The sequence below is a fragment of the Phalaenopsis equestris genome, unplaced genomic scaffold (genome assembly GCF_001263595.1).
Source record: "Phalaenopsis equestris unplaced genomic scaffold, ASM126359v1 Scaffold000873, whole genome shotgun sequence".
Classification (NCBI taxonomy): Eukaryota; Viridiplantae; Streptophyta; class Magnoliopsida; order Asparagales; family Orchidaceae; genus Phalaenopsis; species Phalaenopsis equestris.
In genome coordinates, this window is record NW_018165313.1 from 349,153 (window position 1) to 367,598 (window position 18,446).

An 18,446-nucleotide genomic window follows, 5' to 3' on the forward strand; every position below is an offset into this window, starting at 1 on the left:
AGTGTATTTATATCGTAAGAGAGACGGAGTGAAAGAAATTTTGATTTAACCGGGCTTTGGATTTATTTTTTTTATTTTTAGTGTTTGGCTGGTTTACCTTAAATTCATTTCTAAATACTATTAAATATGCTACCCTAGATACCGAAAAAATTAATTTAATTTAATATAATACCGTATATTTAAAAAAATTGTCCTTTAAATAAGCGTGCGAGTTTTTTTTTTTTTTTTTGTTTTTTTCGCAACGTGAATATTGCCGGAATAATTTATCAGCTTACGTTTCTTTGTTCTTGGCTATGATAAAAATGCATAATTCTGCCAGACTACGGACGCCCGCTTTTTGCAAGAAAGCCCGTTTCTGTTCTCAGTCGTCATGGCGCTTTCAGTAGCAGGTTTGTCGAGCATTTTGTTCGGCGTCAGCACCGCCAGAGGGATCCGTAGCCGGCGACCCGGCAGCGTGCCGACCTTTCGCTGTGCTGACGGCGGCGTTGATGATGGATGGGAGAAAGCGACCACCTCACTGGATCCCCACTTCGACAAGAAGGCTTTCCGTCACAACCTCACCAGGAGTGATCGTTATAATCGCCAGGGGTTCGGACGCAAGAAGGAAACTCTGGAGCTCATTGGTCGCGAATACACAAGTACGCGCCCTTCTTTGCCCAGTTTTATTTTAGGGATTTTGTTACTTTTTTTTTAAAAAAAACAAATGTTTATTTGATTGGAAGGAATTTGTTGGTCTTCTTACTTTCTAATTGGAGTTGGGTTTTTGGGGGATTCGAGCAGGTGATGTGATAAAGAAGCTTAAAGAGAATAACTACGAGTATACTTGGGGCAACGTGACAGTGAAGCTGGCGGAAGCCTTTGGATTTTGCTGGGGAGTGGAACGGGCTGTTCAGATTGCGTACGAGGCCAGGAAGCAGTTTCCGGAGGAAAGGATTTGGATCACCAACGAGATAATACATAATCCTACCGTCAACAAGAGATTAGAAGAGATGGAGGTCAAGAACATTCCCATTCAAAATGGGAAAAAACAATTAGATGTTATTGATAAACATGATGTTGTGATTTTGCCTGCATTTGGTGCGGCGGTTGATGAGATGTATGCCTTAAGCCAGAAGAATGTACAGATGGTTGATACGACTTGCCCATGGGTATCAAAGGTATTTTTTAGTGAATAATCCTATTTCTGCTTTTATGCCTTTCCCACGGCAACCCAAAACTGTTGTCGTGGGTGGACTTTTTTGACCAATAAGTGTCTAGGTCGATCAGAAATAATTGAAGGGATTACCTTGGTCGGTTTAGGTGCTATTGTCTTGGTTTACCAAGATGCTGCCTTGTTTTTTCCTTGATTGATCTTCAAATTTTTGGCCCCAAAATCCCTTTGATCCCATGAGATTCCTGAACACAGTTGTTGACCGACGTAGAACACCATTTCTGTGCAAGTTTCTGCAGGCTAAAGGCCCATGTGTGTGATGAACATTACAGATTTTGCTTTCCTTGCCTGCAAACCTGGGTTATCTCATGATTTGACATCCTTAAATATAACTCCACAATTTTGAACTTTTGAAGGTCTGGAACACGGTTGAGAAGCACAAGCAGGGAGATTATACTTCGATAATTCATGGCAAGTACTCTCATGAAGAGACTGTGGCCACCTCGTCTTTTGCAGCAAAGTACATAGTTGTGAAAAACATCAAAGAGGTGTGTCTTTCTTTGTTTCCTTTTTTGATGTATATTATTTTCTTTCTTTTGGGTTATATTCTACAGGTTGACTTCATCTCAAGGAGCTAATGTATTTTCAACTTTTCTTCTTTTTAACCAGGCAATGTACGTATGTGATTACATTCTGGGAGGCCAGCTTGATGGATCTAGCTCAACTAAAGAGGATTTTCTTGAGGTAATTCTAGTTTGATATGCATTCTTGTAAACTAATGTTATCAAGCTGTTTAATATGAATAAATATATGGTATCTTTGTTCGCAGAAATTCAAGTATGCTGTCTCTCTAGGCTTTGATCCCGATGTAGATCTAGTAAAAGTTGGCATTGCAAACCAAACAACAATGCTCAAGACTGAGACAGAAGAAATTGGTAGCTTTGATATATATTTATTTTTTTGCAACTCAGTTTTTAGCATTCATAATGCTTGCCTACCTTTTTTCATTTAATTTCAGGTAAATTGGTAGAGAAGACTATGATGCGTAAATATGGAGTAAGAATCATTAACGAACACTTCAAAAGCTTTAACACAATATGTGATGCTACTCAGGTAAATTTCTCCGACTAGAAGAACTTGTGTTTTAAGGACCATTGTTTCTATCACTACATAAATATTATCCTCTTCTGGAAGCTATACTTTTCAATTTTTCTTTTTGATTTCTGTTTGGCTTCTTCACTGTTGATGGAGAGTAAACGGGTTTAGGGTTCCTAATGCAATTAATTTTTTTATAGTAAGAACTAATGAAAAGGAGTTTGAGGCAAACTACTGACAATAATTAATTCAACAACTTGCTTTAATTATAAACAATGAATATTATAATTAAAACCCAACTGACAACTGATAATGAAATGAAGGGATTTGAAACCACATAAATCAATAAGCAATTGTAATTTAATTTTTTCAAATTGAATTTTTTATGTACCAAAATTGAACAAAAATCTTGAATTCTAATCAAGGCGATATAAGATTATGTATATAATTATATATGAAAATAGAACTAAGAAACAAATATGCCAAATAAGCCATAGCAGGCATCCAGTCGATATTAGGAGATGATTATGGATTAGATTGTCTTGTTTATATTGTTACTCATAAAATTGAAAACTAAACAAAGAAATTTTATTTGGCCAAATTTAATTTTTACATGCCCCTGGATATTTATTTATAGCTCCTTATCTAGTAGAATGGTAGGGATGGTTGGCTTAAAATCAGCTTAATCTAAGTTTAAATTGAATCCACGGTTTGAAATCTTAAAAAATTTTATCCATAGCTGTTCATACACTTAAGCCGAGAAAGCTTTATTCTATCAGCAAAAAATATAAATTTCATAATGTCTAACTTTCGATAGCCATATACACAATTTCAGCCAACAGGCTCACCGTAGAATCCTGCTATAGATACTAAAGGAATTGGTGCAACCACACGGAGCTAGGAAAATTCCACAAATTTGCTGCTAATAAAAACCCAGCCTTCTAGAAACTGATAGGCTATGCAGGAACAAGCTAAGTTTTAGCCACCCCAAAAAATAATTCTCCAAAAAGATAAATCCAATAGCCTCACTGCCCATACAAGCATAAGTCTAGAAGCTATATAACTTCAAATATAAGGCTCTGTTTGGGGCGGCTTTTCTCACACGGCGTGGCAATAAATCGCGAAAAGTTATTGTTTGGCTCCCGGCTTCGCGGCAGAAGGACGTCAAAGCGGGCGGAAAGCGGGCCGCGGGATCGACCTCGCGGCCCCAACTTTCACCCGCTAAATATTTGCGATTGCCGCCTCTGCCCTAGCGTTCTTTTTCCCGCGCCGTCTCGTCTCTCGCCTTCGACATCTCACCTCTCGCCTTTGATCTCTCGCTTCTCGCCTTCAATCGCTCGCCTCTCGCTTTCGACCAGGACCGCGCCCTCTCCTCTCGCCTTCGACCAGCCCTCTCGCATCTTGCCTTCGACAAGGTAATCGATCCTTCGACAGTAATCGATCTTTTCTCGCCTTCTCTTGTTTTCTTGAGGTAATCGATGAAAATATGGAGTTCATTGCGATCTCCTCTCATTTGTTTTGCGATCACTTGTTCTCTCAATCTCCTGCAGTGCAAGCTTCTCAAGATTAAAATCTGCATATTTGATTTTCATCGTTGAAGGGGCTTTTCATTTATTTTCTGCTATTTCCTGTTTTTTTTTCTGCTGTGCAAAATGGATATAGAATGCAAATTTGATCTCCAATCTGAAATACATCACTCTGAACAGTTGCTTGTATTGTAAATTCCAGTTGAATGAAAAGGTTTAACAGATTTATTTTGTAGGCTTCCAACTCCCTTGTCTGATTTCCATTCATTAACAGTTTTGCCCCAATTCAAAAATAAATATACGAGTTTTCTCTTCTCAAATAATTTTGCACTGCAAGCCTCTCTAGCATCCTTCACATTTTTCAGAAAATGTATTTTTAATTTGTGCATCTCGCTCATATGTTCCAACTCCCCAATCCTATAACCATTCTCAAATAACATGTTTGTTTGAATTTTTCCATTATGTTAATTATTCTGTAATTTCTCACGTGTAGTTGGCCCTACATATCACTATCAGATGACTTGATTTTAGAGGGGGCTTCTTGTTTAATTTGATTTTACGTGGGGGTGATAATTGAAATAATTCCTTTGCATTTGAAATGCTTTATCAAGTGGGGAGATATTTGACAAATCAAGGTTCTATGCATGCATTTATGAAATTAAGGATATTCTATAGTTTGCACCTTCACCCCACTTGAACCCCAGTGAGGGATTTTTTTTTGTCTGTAGGAATTACACAGAATAACATGGACTGTAGGGAATCTCAGTGGCTTTAAATAACATGGATTGCCAAGCAGAATTTCACGTGTACTGCAGGAACACCATTAGTATCTTTTCTTTTCTCTTATTAGGAGTAGGTCTTATTCCATGTTCCTAAAGGATTCATGATTGAGACCTGTAACTATGTGAATCTTATAGTAAGGATTCATAACCATTTTCTATCAATAATGATATGTAAACACATAGGAATTGGGTGGCATGTTATACATATTGATAAGAAGGATATGGTTGGTATTAATATAAAAAAAAAATCAAACTTTTGGTGGTAGATATGTAAACACATAGGAATTGGGTGTTGTTTTATGTATTTAGAAGTTTGTTCATTAGATTATATTATCTGGATTCTTTTTTCAAGTTTGAGTTCGAATTATCTATGATTAGGTTTGATTTCAGATTTTTTTGATCTTATATTTGTATCACATTTTTCTATCAGTAAGGATTCATAACCATTTTCTATCAGTAATGATTATGAATATCTTATGGATGGGGTAGATTATGTGTGCTGTTCTCATATGATTTAAGTTGTCTTTGTAGTTCACTCCAAATTATGTCGGCAATCTTTCTTCTTCTCGCTCCATTGTGTGTGCTGAGCTCTTCCTATCCTCTCCAAATTTTGTGCGTGTAGTTCAATTATTTTCTTTTCCCTTCTCCATCTTTTGGTAGTTTCAATATCAATGGTAAATTCCTTTTGAGTTCTGGGATGTTATCTAATTATTGCCTTCTTTCATTTTATATTTTAACTTTGAATCAAGGACACGTAGATATAGTGTATTTTTCATTACTGAAGATGGGATATGCTAAATGCTTTATTTATTCACATGAGCATGCGCATTCACTGGATATGCTAAATGCTTTATTTATCAAAAATCAAACTTTTGGTGTTAGATATGTAAACACATAGGAATTGGGTGGCATGTTATACATATTGATAATAAGGATATGGTTGGTATTAATATAAAAAAAAATCAAACTTTTGGTGGTAGATATGTAAACACATAGGAATTATACATAATTACTATACAAAATGGTGGTATTTTTTAATGGGAACCATTTACTTGGTTTCCATTCCAGCTTCCCCATGCATTCCAATGGAATTTACAATCATACCGCTGCTGTTTGCCTAGCCAAAATGCATTTAGATGGCTTGTTCTTTCCATTTCTCCTTTATATAAGTTTCAATTTATATTAGCTTTTGCCTACTTACATTGGATTACCTTTGTAACATGCCAAAAGCAAAGCGACTTGATTGTAAATTCCATTGAATGCAAAGGTTTATGTGTTTCCATCATTGGAGGTGCTAAATATTAAGGGATTACAAGTATTGGAGGATTGATTTGATGGAGCAAGTGCAGCAGCAAATGATAGTTTCTTTCCTTGCTTAACCGAACTCTTCCTCGATAACTTGCCTAATTTTGTTAGAATTGCCCTATTTGCCTCCTAAGCTCAAGAAAATGAAGATACAAAACATCGGGTAGAAGACTGCTTTGAACTGCAAGTTATTTTTTTTCTTTGGTTTGCTTTGAAGTACAAAACATCAGTTGATATAGCACCGAATTCTTAAGCACAGAATTCTTATATATTTGCTTTGGTTTGCTTGGAATTTTTATAGCAGAATTCTTATAGCAGAATTCTATGAATTCACACCTAAATGGCAGAATCCTTATATATGTTTTATAGCAGAATTCTTCAAGCCTCCTCCCTCTCTCCTTTTGCACGTACCATCTTTCTTTTGGTAGATTGGATGGTAATTGTGTTTCCCATTTGTCTCGTTAATCCAATCATGCTTTTGAACTTCAAAGTGGAAACTACTCAAAAACTGCAAGTTTCAGATTTTGGATTTGCCCCAGCTTCTTGATATTTGAATTTAGGATATGTAAATACATAAAAATTGTGTGGTATATATGTAAATGCACTTCAGAAACACAGTTCTGCAAATGCATTGGATTGATGGTTTCTTCAAGGGAACAATTCTCATAATATGTGTTAAGTAACCACAATTGTATGATATAAACAAAATAATTTAGAACTCATTCAAGTTTTTTGGCCCCCATTATTTTACTACTGCAACTTACAAATTGTGTAATGTTTGGCATCAAAGAGTATAAATTTTCTTATTTTACTTATAATTTTATTAATTTTATTTCTTTTTTTTAGCACTTTTCGGGATTCACTGTTAAGTGAGGGTATATGAACTTTCTGTTTTGTTTAACAATGAATTTCTGCTTCAAAATTTTCAAAAAATATAGCTATTACAGTCTTCTTTTAAACAGTTTTACCAAACAGGGGCACCATGGTCATTTTTTCAGAAACAGCTGCCCCACAATTGTTTTCACACAACTGCACCAAACAGGCAGTCAGCTTCCCCGCAGCTGCTTCCTGGGGCAACACAGCAGTTTCTTGAGGCAGCGCAGCTGCAGCTGAAAAGCTGGGAAGCTGCAGCTGCGCCAAACAGAGCCTAAATCCTAACTCGACCAGCACGTCCATCTCAAAACTACCACCTGAGCTTTGCGGAACTTAACCTAAACCTAAGCACGATGTAAACTATGCCAATTCATATAAATTAACGTATGATAGGAAATAAAATACATTCTTCACTTACTATTGTCATCTATATGTTTATAACTATGGAAGTATTAAATAAAAATAAAACAATTCATAAAAAATTAAAATGTGCACAGATCATTGCTTGATGTGATGCTACCGGAAAAAATAAATATGAAGATTTACATTAACTGAATTCTCTTTTATTTGCTTGCTTTCCATCTCCAATTTTTGAGAAGTATTGTGGTGTTTCAAGCACTTAATGTGCTACATTATTTTTTTTTAGTGCATGTCTAATTATTGAGGACACCCGTGGCTGAGTTTCCATTCCAGAGATGATTTTGTTGCTCATATTCAAGAGGATCGAAACAATTTAGTGTTTGGGTTCCAGAAAAAGCATTTATTTGAAGTCAGGATTGTTTTACATGTATAGAAATGTGTATTTTATGAACTTCATTGAACTTCAGCTCAAGGAATCCATAGTGGTGGGTGTTTCTTATCGCAATGTCTGAAGCAAATATGTAATCAATCTGTAGAGGATCACATGAGATGACGGTTTTTTGGGTTTGCTTATGCAATTTAAACCTGACTAATTTCAGGAGAGACAAGATGCCATGAACAAGCTGGTTCAGAATAAGCTTGATCTGATCCTAGTTGTTGGTGGGTGGAATTCAAGCAATACCTCACATTTGCAAGAGATTGCTGAAATCAATGGAATCCCATCTTATTGGATAGACAATGAAAAGAGAATTGGACTGGGAAACAAGATAACCTATAAATTGCTTGTAAGTTGTGAATTTTATGTTTCTATTTAAATTTATTCCTTTTGTTATTTGCTGCTGATTTTCTTTCTCCAGCATGGGGAGCTTGTTGAGAAGGAAGACTTCCTACCTTTGGGATCTATTACAATTGGAATAACATCAGGCGCTTCAACACCTGACAAGGTAAATAATAAAATTCAGAAAACATAATAAATAGTATTACAATAGAGAGAGAAAGTTATGTTCTCCAATGAGTTTCTTGTTTTTCTTATGCTTCAATTTGCAAAACTATTTTCTTAGTTTTAGGTTGTGTGAAAGTGGTAACCTAGGGTTTGGATTTATTCCTTAAATATTTCTTTTATTTTTTTATTTACTATTTTGAACTTTTAGTTGACCTGAGAATGCCTTCTTTAATTGATTCTCCTATCTATGCTTTGATGTAGTATTTGAAATTTATGCTTATGTTGGAAATACCGAATAATGACCAATTAGCCGATTGACAGGCTCAATGTGGTTTGCTTTTGACAAACAAAAGATATACTTTTCTAAACTTTGGGCTAGGTTGGAGTTAGCTCGCTGTTGTGGATCTCCTAGGAGAGTTTTCTCATATTTTTTTCATTAGGCTGTGGTTGTTCTTATTTAGCAAACAGGGGTCAGATGAAGAAACTCCTGTCAAATGGCCAAAGGATTCTGTGTTTTCTTAACAGGCAATTACAAGGAAGAAAAAAAAAAAACCATAGGATTCTGTGTTCTCTTAATGTGTTCTCTTAACATGTTTGGAAATCCTAGCTAATTTTGAGGGTTGAATTGGTGGAATCCATTTGGTAAATCTTGTTTCCTCAAATATCTTAATTTCAATTAAAGCATTTTATGGAATTGGAATTAAAAGTGTCTACTGGATTAAAATTTGATTTGTTTATATTGATAACGTGTGATTTGGTGTCATCGCTTATGATCTATTTGTTTATCCTATCCGGGATTTTGACCAGTTTTCTAATAAAAATATGTTGGTCATAATAGGTAAGAAACAAAATGTACTGGAAATTAGTATGTAAGCTTTCTATACTTACGTTTCTTGGCAATATTCTTATTTTATCTCATTTTGGGTTTCTTGGCAAATGTTCTTATTTTATCTCATCATGGCAACGAATGTGAGTTTCTCTGGATGCAAGATCATGGCAAGGAATGGCAAGAAATGTGAGTTTCTCTAGATGCATGGTCATGACTAAAATTTCTGAGAAAGATTTGGCTTATATATAATAGGTTAGAAATGGTAAAATTAAAGGATCCTATTATTCATCAATGAATTGTTAATCAACTAGCTAGAAAAACAGTTGATAAGGGCCATATGGCTAGCTGTTTAGTGCATGATATTTTTTTTGTTTGTACTTTTTATTGCTTTTAATATGATAGCTTTGTTCCCCTATAATTTTTTTGTTTATCTTCAATAACGATGAGGCAGGTTTTCTTACTTTAAAATTGAACAAATCATAGAACTCATGTTTACTTGTGTTAGAATTTATATCAGGAAATAATTTATTCTTATTAGAAGTTATGAGAATTGGATTTATTTTCTTGGATTGGATTTATTTTCTTCCCTATTTTAAATTTATTTCCTTGAATTGGATTTGTTTCCATTTCTATTTTAGACTTTCCTATTTTATGTTGTTTTATTTATCTCCAAATAATTATTATGAATTGATCAATTGAAGATATAGATGTTATATCATTCCTTTTAGGTTATTTCCTTTTTCTTATTTTTTCTATTCTAGCTAGGATTCATGTAAGGGTATTTGTATCTCTTTTTCATATCAATAATATAATTCCACTCAATTCTCTAAATTCTACATGACATCAAAGCCTTAAAAAAAATTATAGAATCTTTTGTCGCCTGAGACTTCCTATTCCTTACAGCTGGCAATCTTTGTTGTGTTGCAGGCCCTTCCTCCCTCTCCTCTCTTCAGTTTTTCCACTGGAAAATTCTTCTCCCTGCAGCCTTCGCCACCTGAACTTCTTTCTGCAGCTTTTCCCACCGCCAAACTTCCTTTCTGCTGCCTTTCCTATCGCCGGAACTTCCTCCTGTAGCCTTTCCCGCCGCCGGCTCCTTCTCATGCAATTTTTTCAGCCACGGGTCTCCCTCCTGCCGGCCAGGGACATTCTCCCATGAGATATACTTGCAGGCCTCCCCATGAGATCTATCTCCTGTGAAAGCTTAACTGCAGACCTTCTCATGGGAACTTCCTTTGTGGATCCTGCAACCGTGTTTGGAGTGTTTTTTCTTCGGTTTCCCTAGCAGAGCCTTAACTGCAGGCCCATCTGAAGATTTCTTAAGTTCCCATACTTCCTACAGTAAGGACAGACTTGTCTTCGTGCTTATAGTTGTCGGCGCCTTCAAAAAGATCGCAAACAACTCACAATATCTGGTAGGGGAAGCAAAAATATATAGAAGAGAAAGGCGGGCGAAAATGAAAAAGAACGGAGGGCTGATGGATCTCTGTATTGAAGTCACGACTACAAGCAGCGAGAGTGTCTGAGATATGGCGGAGGTAACGGAGGACCCTTGAGCGCCTTCCTTCTCAGCTCCCTGATGTTCTCGTTAGATGTCTACACAGCCGACGCCTCCTTTTCCCATCCATCCTTGAAGTTTTCCAGCTTTCTGTCGAAATGGCCGACTTCAAAGGGCACAACAGCCTAAAGGAATTGGACTTGTCAAGATGCTTGTGTCACAGATGATGGCATTAAGCATTTATTGTCCAGTACAAGTTTGGAGATGCTATGTGTGTTGGAAACATGATTGAATTTTTATGGAGACCTCTCCCTCTCTTTCTTTGTAAATCTGTGTGTTGGATTTCGGAGGAATTCTTGTCAATGATAAGGTACTATGGGGCAGTGAAATTTCCAACATTGGTGTTGCTACTGTTGAAAAATTCCCTACGTTGAGTTTTTTGAATATAGCTTGGACCAAAGTTACCAGATTACCTTTTCTTTCTATTGTTTGTTTAAACATGAGTAACTGCACCATCCCTTTTCTTTCTATTGTTTTCTTTCTATTGTTTGTTTAAACATGAGTAACTGCACCATCCATTCTATAGTTGAAGGAGGCAACAATGCCACTTCAATTTTGTCAAATTTGATTGTTACTAGAGCAACTTTTACTGATGCAAATTAGGGTTTTTCAAGTCTCCGATCAGGTTGTTGGAAATTCATGGATGTATCTCACTCTAACATTGGCATCTTTAACATTTTGGCTCCCTTGAATAACCTAGAACATTTAAATCTTAGTTATACTCAGTTAACATATGGTTTAATGGAGCGTAGCATCAACTGAAGAGAAATTGAAATATTTAAATCTCAGCAGACCTTCCTTCGGACTTTTTACTGTCTTCTGGAGCTTTTTCATGCTACATACCCTTTCTCAAGCCATACCCTGCAGTTTTTTCTATAGATGCTTTTTCTTTTTTCTATAAGCCATACTCTGCAGCTTTTCCTGCAGGTGTTCTTTCTTTCTTTTGCCTGCAGGTCATACCCTGCAGCTTTTTGTAGGTTGTCTATTTTCTCTCAAACTTTCCTGCAGCATTACCTGTAGAAGCTTCCCTCTACCTACAGACACTGAAGAAATTGCAGTAATCTAGAAGTCTTCTTTTTCTGTAGGTTGTCTATTTCCCTGCAACATTACCTATAAGAGTTTTTCTCTTACCTGCAGACACTACAGAAACTGCAGTCAAAGACAACCGCAGTCAACTAAAAATATCCCTAAATGCTCTTGGGATTGATTACCAAGTATGAGATGAAGACTTTAAGTTTTATCTCACAAAAAATCTCTCACCCATTTTTTGATATTTTTAAGTCCAAGTTGAACATGATTGTCAACCATGTTTCAACTTGAGAGGGAGTGCTAGAAGTTAATATTAGAAAATAATGAATTCCTGTTAGAAGTTATGAGTACATTTATTTATTTGGATTAGATTTATTTTCTTTCCTATTTTAAATGTATTTCCTTGAATTGAATTTATTTCAATTTCTATTTTAGGCTTTCCTATTTTATGTCATTTGCTTTATTTTCAGGTAATTATTATGAATTGATTAATTGCAGATATAGGTCTTATATTTTTCCTTTCATGTTATTATTTTTTTCTTTTTTGTCTTTCCTATTCTAGAATTTATGTAAAGATATTTATACCTCCTTTTCATACCAATAATATACTTCCGTTTAATTTTCAAAACCTACTAGGTGCTCAATTAATGAGGTGCTGCGGTTAATTAGTTATGCCTGAATTTAACTGTGGGAAACGTATCATTTCGATGTTGAATTAGATAGAGCTGACATTTTGTTGTTGCTGATTTTTATCTAGCAGTTATGTAATTATTGAAATTGTCAACTAGCGGGTTATCAAGTATCAACTACTAGACAATAATTGCGCATTCATGTTTTCTTGGCTTGTCAAACTGCCTTGTTGGTTATTCACGTGCTTAGTAATGTTAAGCCGGGAATCATAAGGTGCAGCTGTGCAGGTTCTATTCACCTATCCAGAAGCTGGAGCTGTTCTTGATATCCTCTATAGACATAAAAACTTTTTTTTCCAAATATATTCTTGAGATAAAATCACAGAAGAATCAAACAGGAATGACATAGCTTAGCGAGAAAAACGGCGAGGTATAGTTTAGCTTTGATTGAGAACTATTTAAGAATAAACACCAAATACATAGATCTAAGCAAAAACTTAAAAACACGGCAAGGCAAATGCAGAAAGATGAGGTCCAATGCTTTAGATTAGGCAGCTGATGTTGCCATCAATGATTTTCTTATGAAAGATTATAGATGTTGAGCAACACCAAAGTAGATAATATTAAACGGTATCATTTTTTTTTCAAAAAAATTGCTCACAATAAATTCCCCGGACCACATTTTTATGTGCGTTGTTGTCCTAATTACTATTTATTCTTATGCATGGAATCTGCATTGCAATATCTTCACAAAATGATAGAAATTGTATCTTCATAAGAAAATGGTCAGTGATGTTCACCTAATCATTAATTGGGCAGGTTGTGGAAGATGTTCTGATCAAGTTGTTTGACATAAAGCATAACGAATTCCTGCAAAGGGCATAGACAGAAACATATCTCCTGTAATTTATAGCTGCTACCTCTGTTTAAAACCAACGCTTGTGGCTGCTTCAAGTACCGAACTTTATTCTGGCAGCCGTCGCTACCAGGTTTCTGCTGCCTCAAGTTTTAAAACCTTATTGAGCTGTGAAGGTCAAAACTTAAGAATACAACTCCTTTACTGCATTGATGCACCCAAATCAATAATTGTTTTTTAATGGTTTTCGCCAATCTGTATCACATTCCTACGAAGAATTATTATGATAATAAATATTACTGTTAATACCAATGCTCATCTTTTGTGTCTCGCCAATCTATGTATCTTACTTTGTTTGTGTAAAAACCCTTAAAAAAAAAAGAAGAAAGAAAAAATAGAGATATTCTTCTTCTCTTTGTTAGACCATCACCATCTTCTTTTTCTTCTTTTCACCCACCCTTGAAGCAACTAGATAAACCCTAAATCTTTTGAAGAGGAATAAAATAAAAACAAATAAAAATAAACAAAAACAAGCAAACTTGCCTTGGGTATTGTTGTGTGAATAGAGATAAATTTAAAAGTTTCATAATCTAAATTTTTATTTGGGTTTTATAAATCAATTAAAACCTGAATCCATCATTAATGCTATGCCAAAATAATTTAATTTTGAAATAAGATATTTGGGGCATTCAATTCTTTGTGGTCTCTTTGATATATGCTTTGAGCCATATAGGATAATATTAAATTATTAAGTAGGGTTCAAAGTATAACCAAGATTTGTTAATGAAGAATGTCATACAACTCTGTGTACATGTAGATGATTTAAATCATAGCTGTGGATATACGTGCATATTAATTTTATAGAATTGGTTTAATTGTTACTTGTGTGTATTAAACTTGTCTTATTTTATGGAGCATAACTCACATAAGTAAACATAATTTTTAATAATAATTGGTTTTATCTTATGAATGCATTAAGGAGCTTGTAAATTTAGTCATTTGATGAAGAAGAGAGTAACTATATATAATTATAATCGGCTAGATGCTGGGCATAATTAAAACGTTGTAGAATCATTGGTTGCATAAAAATACTTTTAAGTGACTGTTGTAATTTTTTTATGTTTTAATGTATAATGCCTTGAATGATGATTCAGATTATTTTTAAATTTAGAATTTGCGGAGCAGTATGTTTTAGAGTGATAAATCAATGTCATGTTTGAAATATTCGTAAGAGATAATTTGCTGAACAAGGGATAAGCATACTCTTTCTTTTTAATTGCATACCATCTTAATTATTTACATGTTTGATGTGTAATATTTGAATGTGATTGATCTTGATTCTTTTGAATTTAGGACTTTTGTGGAGCATTATGTGTAAGAGCGAGAAGGTAAGTATCATGATTAAAAGGAGATCCATATGATCTTTTGAGCAAATGATAAGATAACCATTGCTATTTGCTCATTTTCATAAATTTTCGTAAATTGATATATATATATATATTGAGTCTAATCATGTTATAATCCCTTATAAAGTAAATTTATCATAATAAAAAATATATATAATGTATGCTTATATATTTGATTCATATATTATTAGGATTAATCCCTTTTGATTATTAACAAGCCAGATCGATGGGCTTTTAAAATGGTGACTTTATAGAATTAGTGCCCATCATTTTTAGTTTTAAGGTGTTGTAGTGAGACGACTATAGATATATGTACATAAATAAAAAATATATAATATATGAATGATAAGTCTTTATGAAACATAAATATACTATGCATGCAAGTAGACATATTTGCACATAAACAGAGTGATCAATTTTAGGAACTTTGCTTTGTGAGAATTATAAATGATGTTTTTCACATTTAAAAATCTTATCTTTTAAATATTGCCTATAACTACTATAGTATAATATTTACTACTCATTTTTATTTTCTTGAATATATTTGTTCTCCATGCTTTGTCATCTATATTTTACTCTATTATTTTGTTGAATTTGTTTCTTGTACACTCACATTTATTAGTTTATCATTTTTAAGCTATTTATTGTGTATCATTTAGAGTAGTATTTATATTTCTTCTCATGCAGTGCTGCCATAACAAAACCGCCATGAATCCAGAGCTCTCTACAACTACTTTAATTCTTTTTCCCAAATGATCATGAAAACACAAAGTAGCATTGATGAGGCTAGTTGAAATTGTTGTTTTGATATATCACTTTATGCTTCTTACACTTGAGAGCATGGCCATGAGGTCTAGAATCCTAAGATTGCTCTGTGGATGACTTTTTTTTTTTAATTCACACGTACACGCATATGTGCTAGGCTTTTAAATAAAAATTTTATGATTGGAAATAAAGTACCCAATCATTGGGCTGAGTAACATGCACTTGAACTTTGTGTTTCTTTTATAACTCATTCATATTGCTTATCTCTCTTTGACTGGTCAGTCGTTCATCCAATAAGTGAGTTTCTCTTCTTCCCAATGATTATCTTCATGAAAATGACGTTATTCTCATTAACGCAGGCTACTCTTTTGGATCACAACAAGTTGTGCCCCCCTCTTGATACCCCCACTAATATTTTCTAGTAATTATTCAATGTAATGTGGAAGATGACTAGCCAATTAGGAGCCCATACTTGTCGCTTGTACCTAGTTTCCAATTATCTCATTTAATTTATATAAATATATATCGTGGTTTGTATGGAACATAATTTTATTTTGTATTTATATTAATTTATCATAGTGCATGTCTACTATCAAAATATGTATGAGTAATGAAGTAATTAGCTCACCTCTCTCTCTCTCCTCTCTCTCTCTCTCTGAAGCTCTATACTTTTCATCACAACTCACATTCTCCAAAAAAAAATATTTTTTCACTAATATATCATCATAAACTTACATAATATTTAAGATAATTGCTCAATTATTGAATTATTATAAGACAACACCGTAATCTACTAAAATTTTATGAAAATATTAAATTAAAAAATAATCATTCGTTTTGGATGCATTCCAATGATTTTTTTTTTTAAAGTTAAATATCAATGCATCGATTAAATAGACCTGAATGCCAATCTTTGAGTCCAATCCTTTTTGATGGGCCACATCTCTCAACAAACTACCAAAAGAAGCCCGACATTTTGTTAAATGATATTTATTAAGTGTTAGAATATTAGCATCGTCAAATAAATAATTTATTTTCTTAGCATTCCATTACAATCTCAAGCATATAAATAGGTTGACAACATAACATGCAGGGAAAATCTAGAAAGGGGAAACAAAACATTAGCTTGACCAATTATAATAATTCAAAAAATGTTAGTTGAGTTTTATGATGGAATCTTTTTCTCGTCTCATGATTGATATTGACATTAATATAATGTAATATACATGATATCCTATGGTGATATTGTTAGAAATTCATGTTTAACATTTATGACACAAATTCTAAAAATACATAATAGCCAAGATCTTTTAAATTCATGATTTTTACATATCTATAATAAAATAACACATATTTGTACTCATGATGATAAAATTTGATCTTGACGAAATTCGATTTTGAAGAGATGAAGTTTCTCTCTCTAATCCCTTGAAACTTTTTGTACTTTCTGATGGAAGGAAATGTATGAGATGTGTTAGGAAGATAAAATGACTCATTCTCTGAATTATGCTCTATTTAACCACCATCCATCAAGTGAGTTACTAACCAATAGGATTTATAATAATTTAATAAATTAATTGATTATTATTATTAAAATCAACCACATAAGTTAGTAACCACTATTCATTTTAGGGATTACATGAGTTACAAAAATAAATATCATAAGTTATCATAAGTTATGACATAAGTTATGAGTTAAGAAAATAAATAACTAAGTTATCACGAGTTACACAAATAAATATCATAAGTTATCTTACAATATGACATATGTTATGAGTTAAGAAAATTAATAACTTAAGTTATCATGAGTTACAAAAATAAATAACTTAAGTTATCATTTTTTATGACATAAGTTATGAGTTAAGAAAATAAATAACTTAAGTTATCATGAGTTATAAAAATAAATAACTTAAGTTATCAAAATAAATCTCATAAATTAAATAAATAAATAAATAACTTAAGTTATCAAAATAAATCTCATAAATTATTAAAATAAATAGGAGTCACAAATAAAAATTTAACAGATGTTGCTTGAACTTTTGAAGTCTCATAATAGTCATTGATTGATCAAGGCCCAATGATTGACAAAGAGCTTTAAATTTGATCATTCTTCTACTAAAATGCTATGTCTGACAACTTTAATGCCTAAGTTTAAATGTCAGTACAAACTCACATTAGACATAAGTTCTTGGCATGCATCGGGAATATGAAGAATGCGGGTAATTAAGCAACAATATGTAATCAGTCTGATCATTCTCTTGATTGAAAGGGACACTAAGTGATAGAGAAGATGGGCGTTGAATATCAATGGCAACTAATTTCTCAATATTGATTATAAATAGGCTTGTGATATTTGATTGGGACTATTTGAATTCAGACAATTGTGGGTTATCAATTTGTTGTTTTTCAAATAAGAATGAAGTCATGATTTTGAAAATGAGTGTTAGATATCAAAGTTTGATGTTCGTCTCATGTCTATCAAATTAAATATTGATATTTAACAAATTTTTGGATTCTAGTAATGATCGATGATTGGTATTATCATTTTCTTAATATAATTATAATATGAACAGATTTTAGATATTGATTATTGGGTTTTTCATATGGTGTATGAATATTGAATGTTGGAATATAATGATTGTTGATTTGGTCATTCTCCTAATAGGAGTCAAATGTTGGTGGCTAAGGCATGTTGGAGTTCAATCGTTAGTTAAACTTGGACAATGATGAACATCTTTAAATTTTTCATTGAATCTTAAATCTTTATTTGTTGAAATTCCACTCTCAAATGTATAAATGACCAAAGGAAAATATGTTGAGATTTTCATACCTCTTTTATACTATTTTTAATGATATTGCACTTTAAAGAAAGATATTTTTGATGTTTTGTTGCAGGAATGATGAATTAGGGTCAATGGAGTAAAAAGATGTAAAAATGGAGCAAAAAGGACCAAAATGTGGAGAATTGCACTAAGGCGCCGACGGCGCCATCGAGGCCGCCGACAGCGAGCTTTTCCCGAGGTTAAAGGACAAATTCTCCAGAAGGCCGCCGACGGCGCCATTAAGGCCGCCGACCACGGGATTGACGGTAATGTGTACTTGTACAATGGATAAGGCCAGATTTTGGAGGGGTGCATAAGCAACTATTCCACATATTTAAAGAGAACATTTTGGCCGAAAATAAAGAAATTTATGGAGTTCCATGTTCAAGAAAATGAATTCAAGTTTAAAAAGATAAAGAATAAAAAGGAATAATCAATTAAACTCTTACAATCCTAATCAAATTAAATTAAAAAAAAAAAAAAAAAAAAAAACATATCAATTTTCTCGCTTCCCCCTTTCC

At 33.5% G+C, this 18,446-nt stretch overlaps 1 protein-coding gene across 3 annotated transcripts; it reads left to right on the forward strand.

Annotated features, from left to right (window-relative positions):
- The first annotated feature begins 278 nt into the window (after positions 1-278).
- Positions 279-13,244, forward strand: LOC110031973 (4-hydroxy-3-methylbut-2-enyl diphosphate reductase, chloroplastic). Of its 3 annotated transcripts, none has more exons than XM_020735445.1 (9): positions 279-638; positions 781-995; positions 1,567-1,698; positions 1,820-1,894; positions 1,980-2,085; positions 2,169-2,263; positions 7,691-7,876; positions 7,949-8,035; positions 9,791-10,824. In XM_020735445.1, the coding sequence occupies exons 1-9, from the start codon at positions 371-373 to the stop codon at positions 9,935-9,937; spliced, it is 1,311 nt and encodes a 436-aa protein (XP_020591104.1). In that variant the 5' UTR covers positions 279-370; the 3' UTR covers positions 9,938-10,824. The 3 variants fall into 3 exon arrangements, with proteins under 3 accessions (XP_020591104.1, XP_020591102.1, XP_020591103.1); XM_020735443.1 differs by having other exon boundaries at positions 280-638; positions 781-1,157; positions 9,791-10,018; XM_020735444.1 differs by lacking the exon at positions 9,791-10,824 and adding an exon at positions 12,896-13,244 and having other exon boundaries at positions 282-638; positions 781-1,157.
- Positions 13,245-18,446: the final 5,202 nt, after the last annotated feature.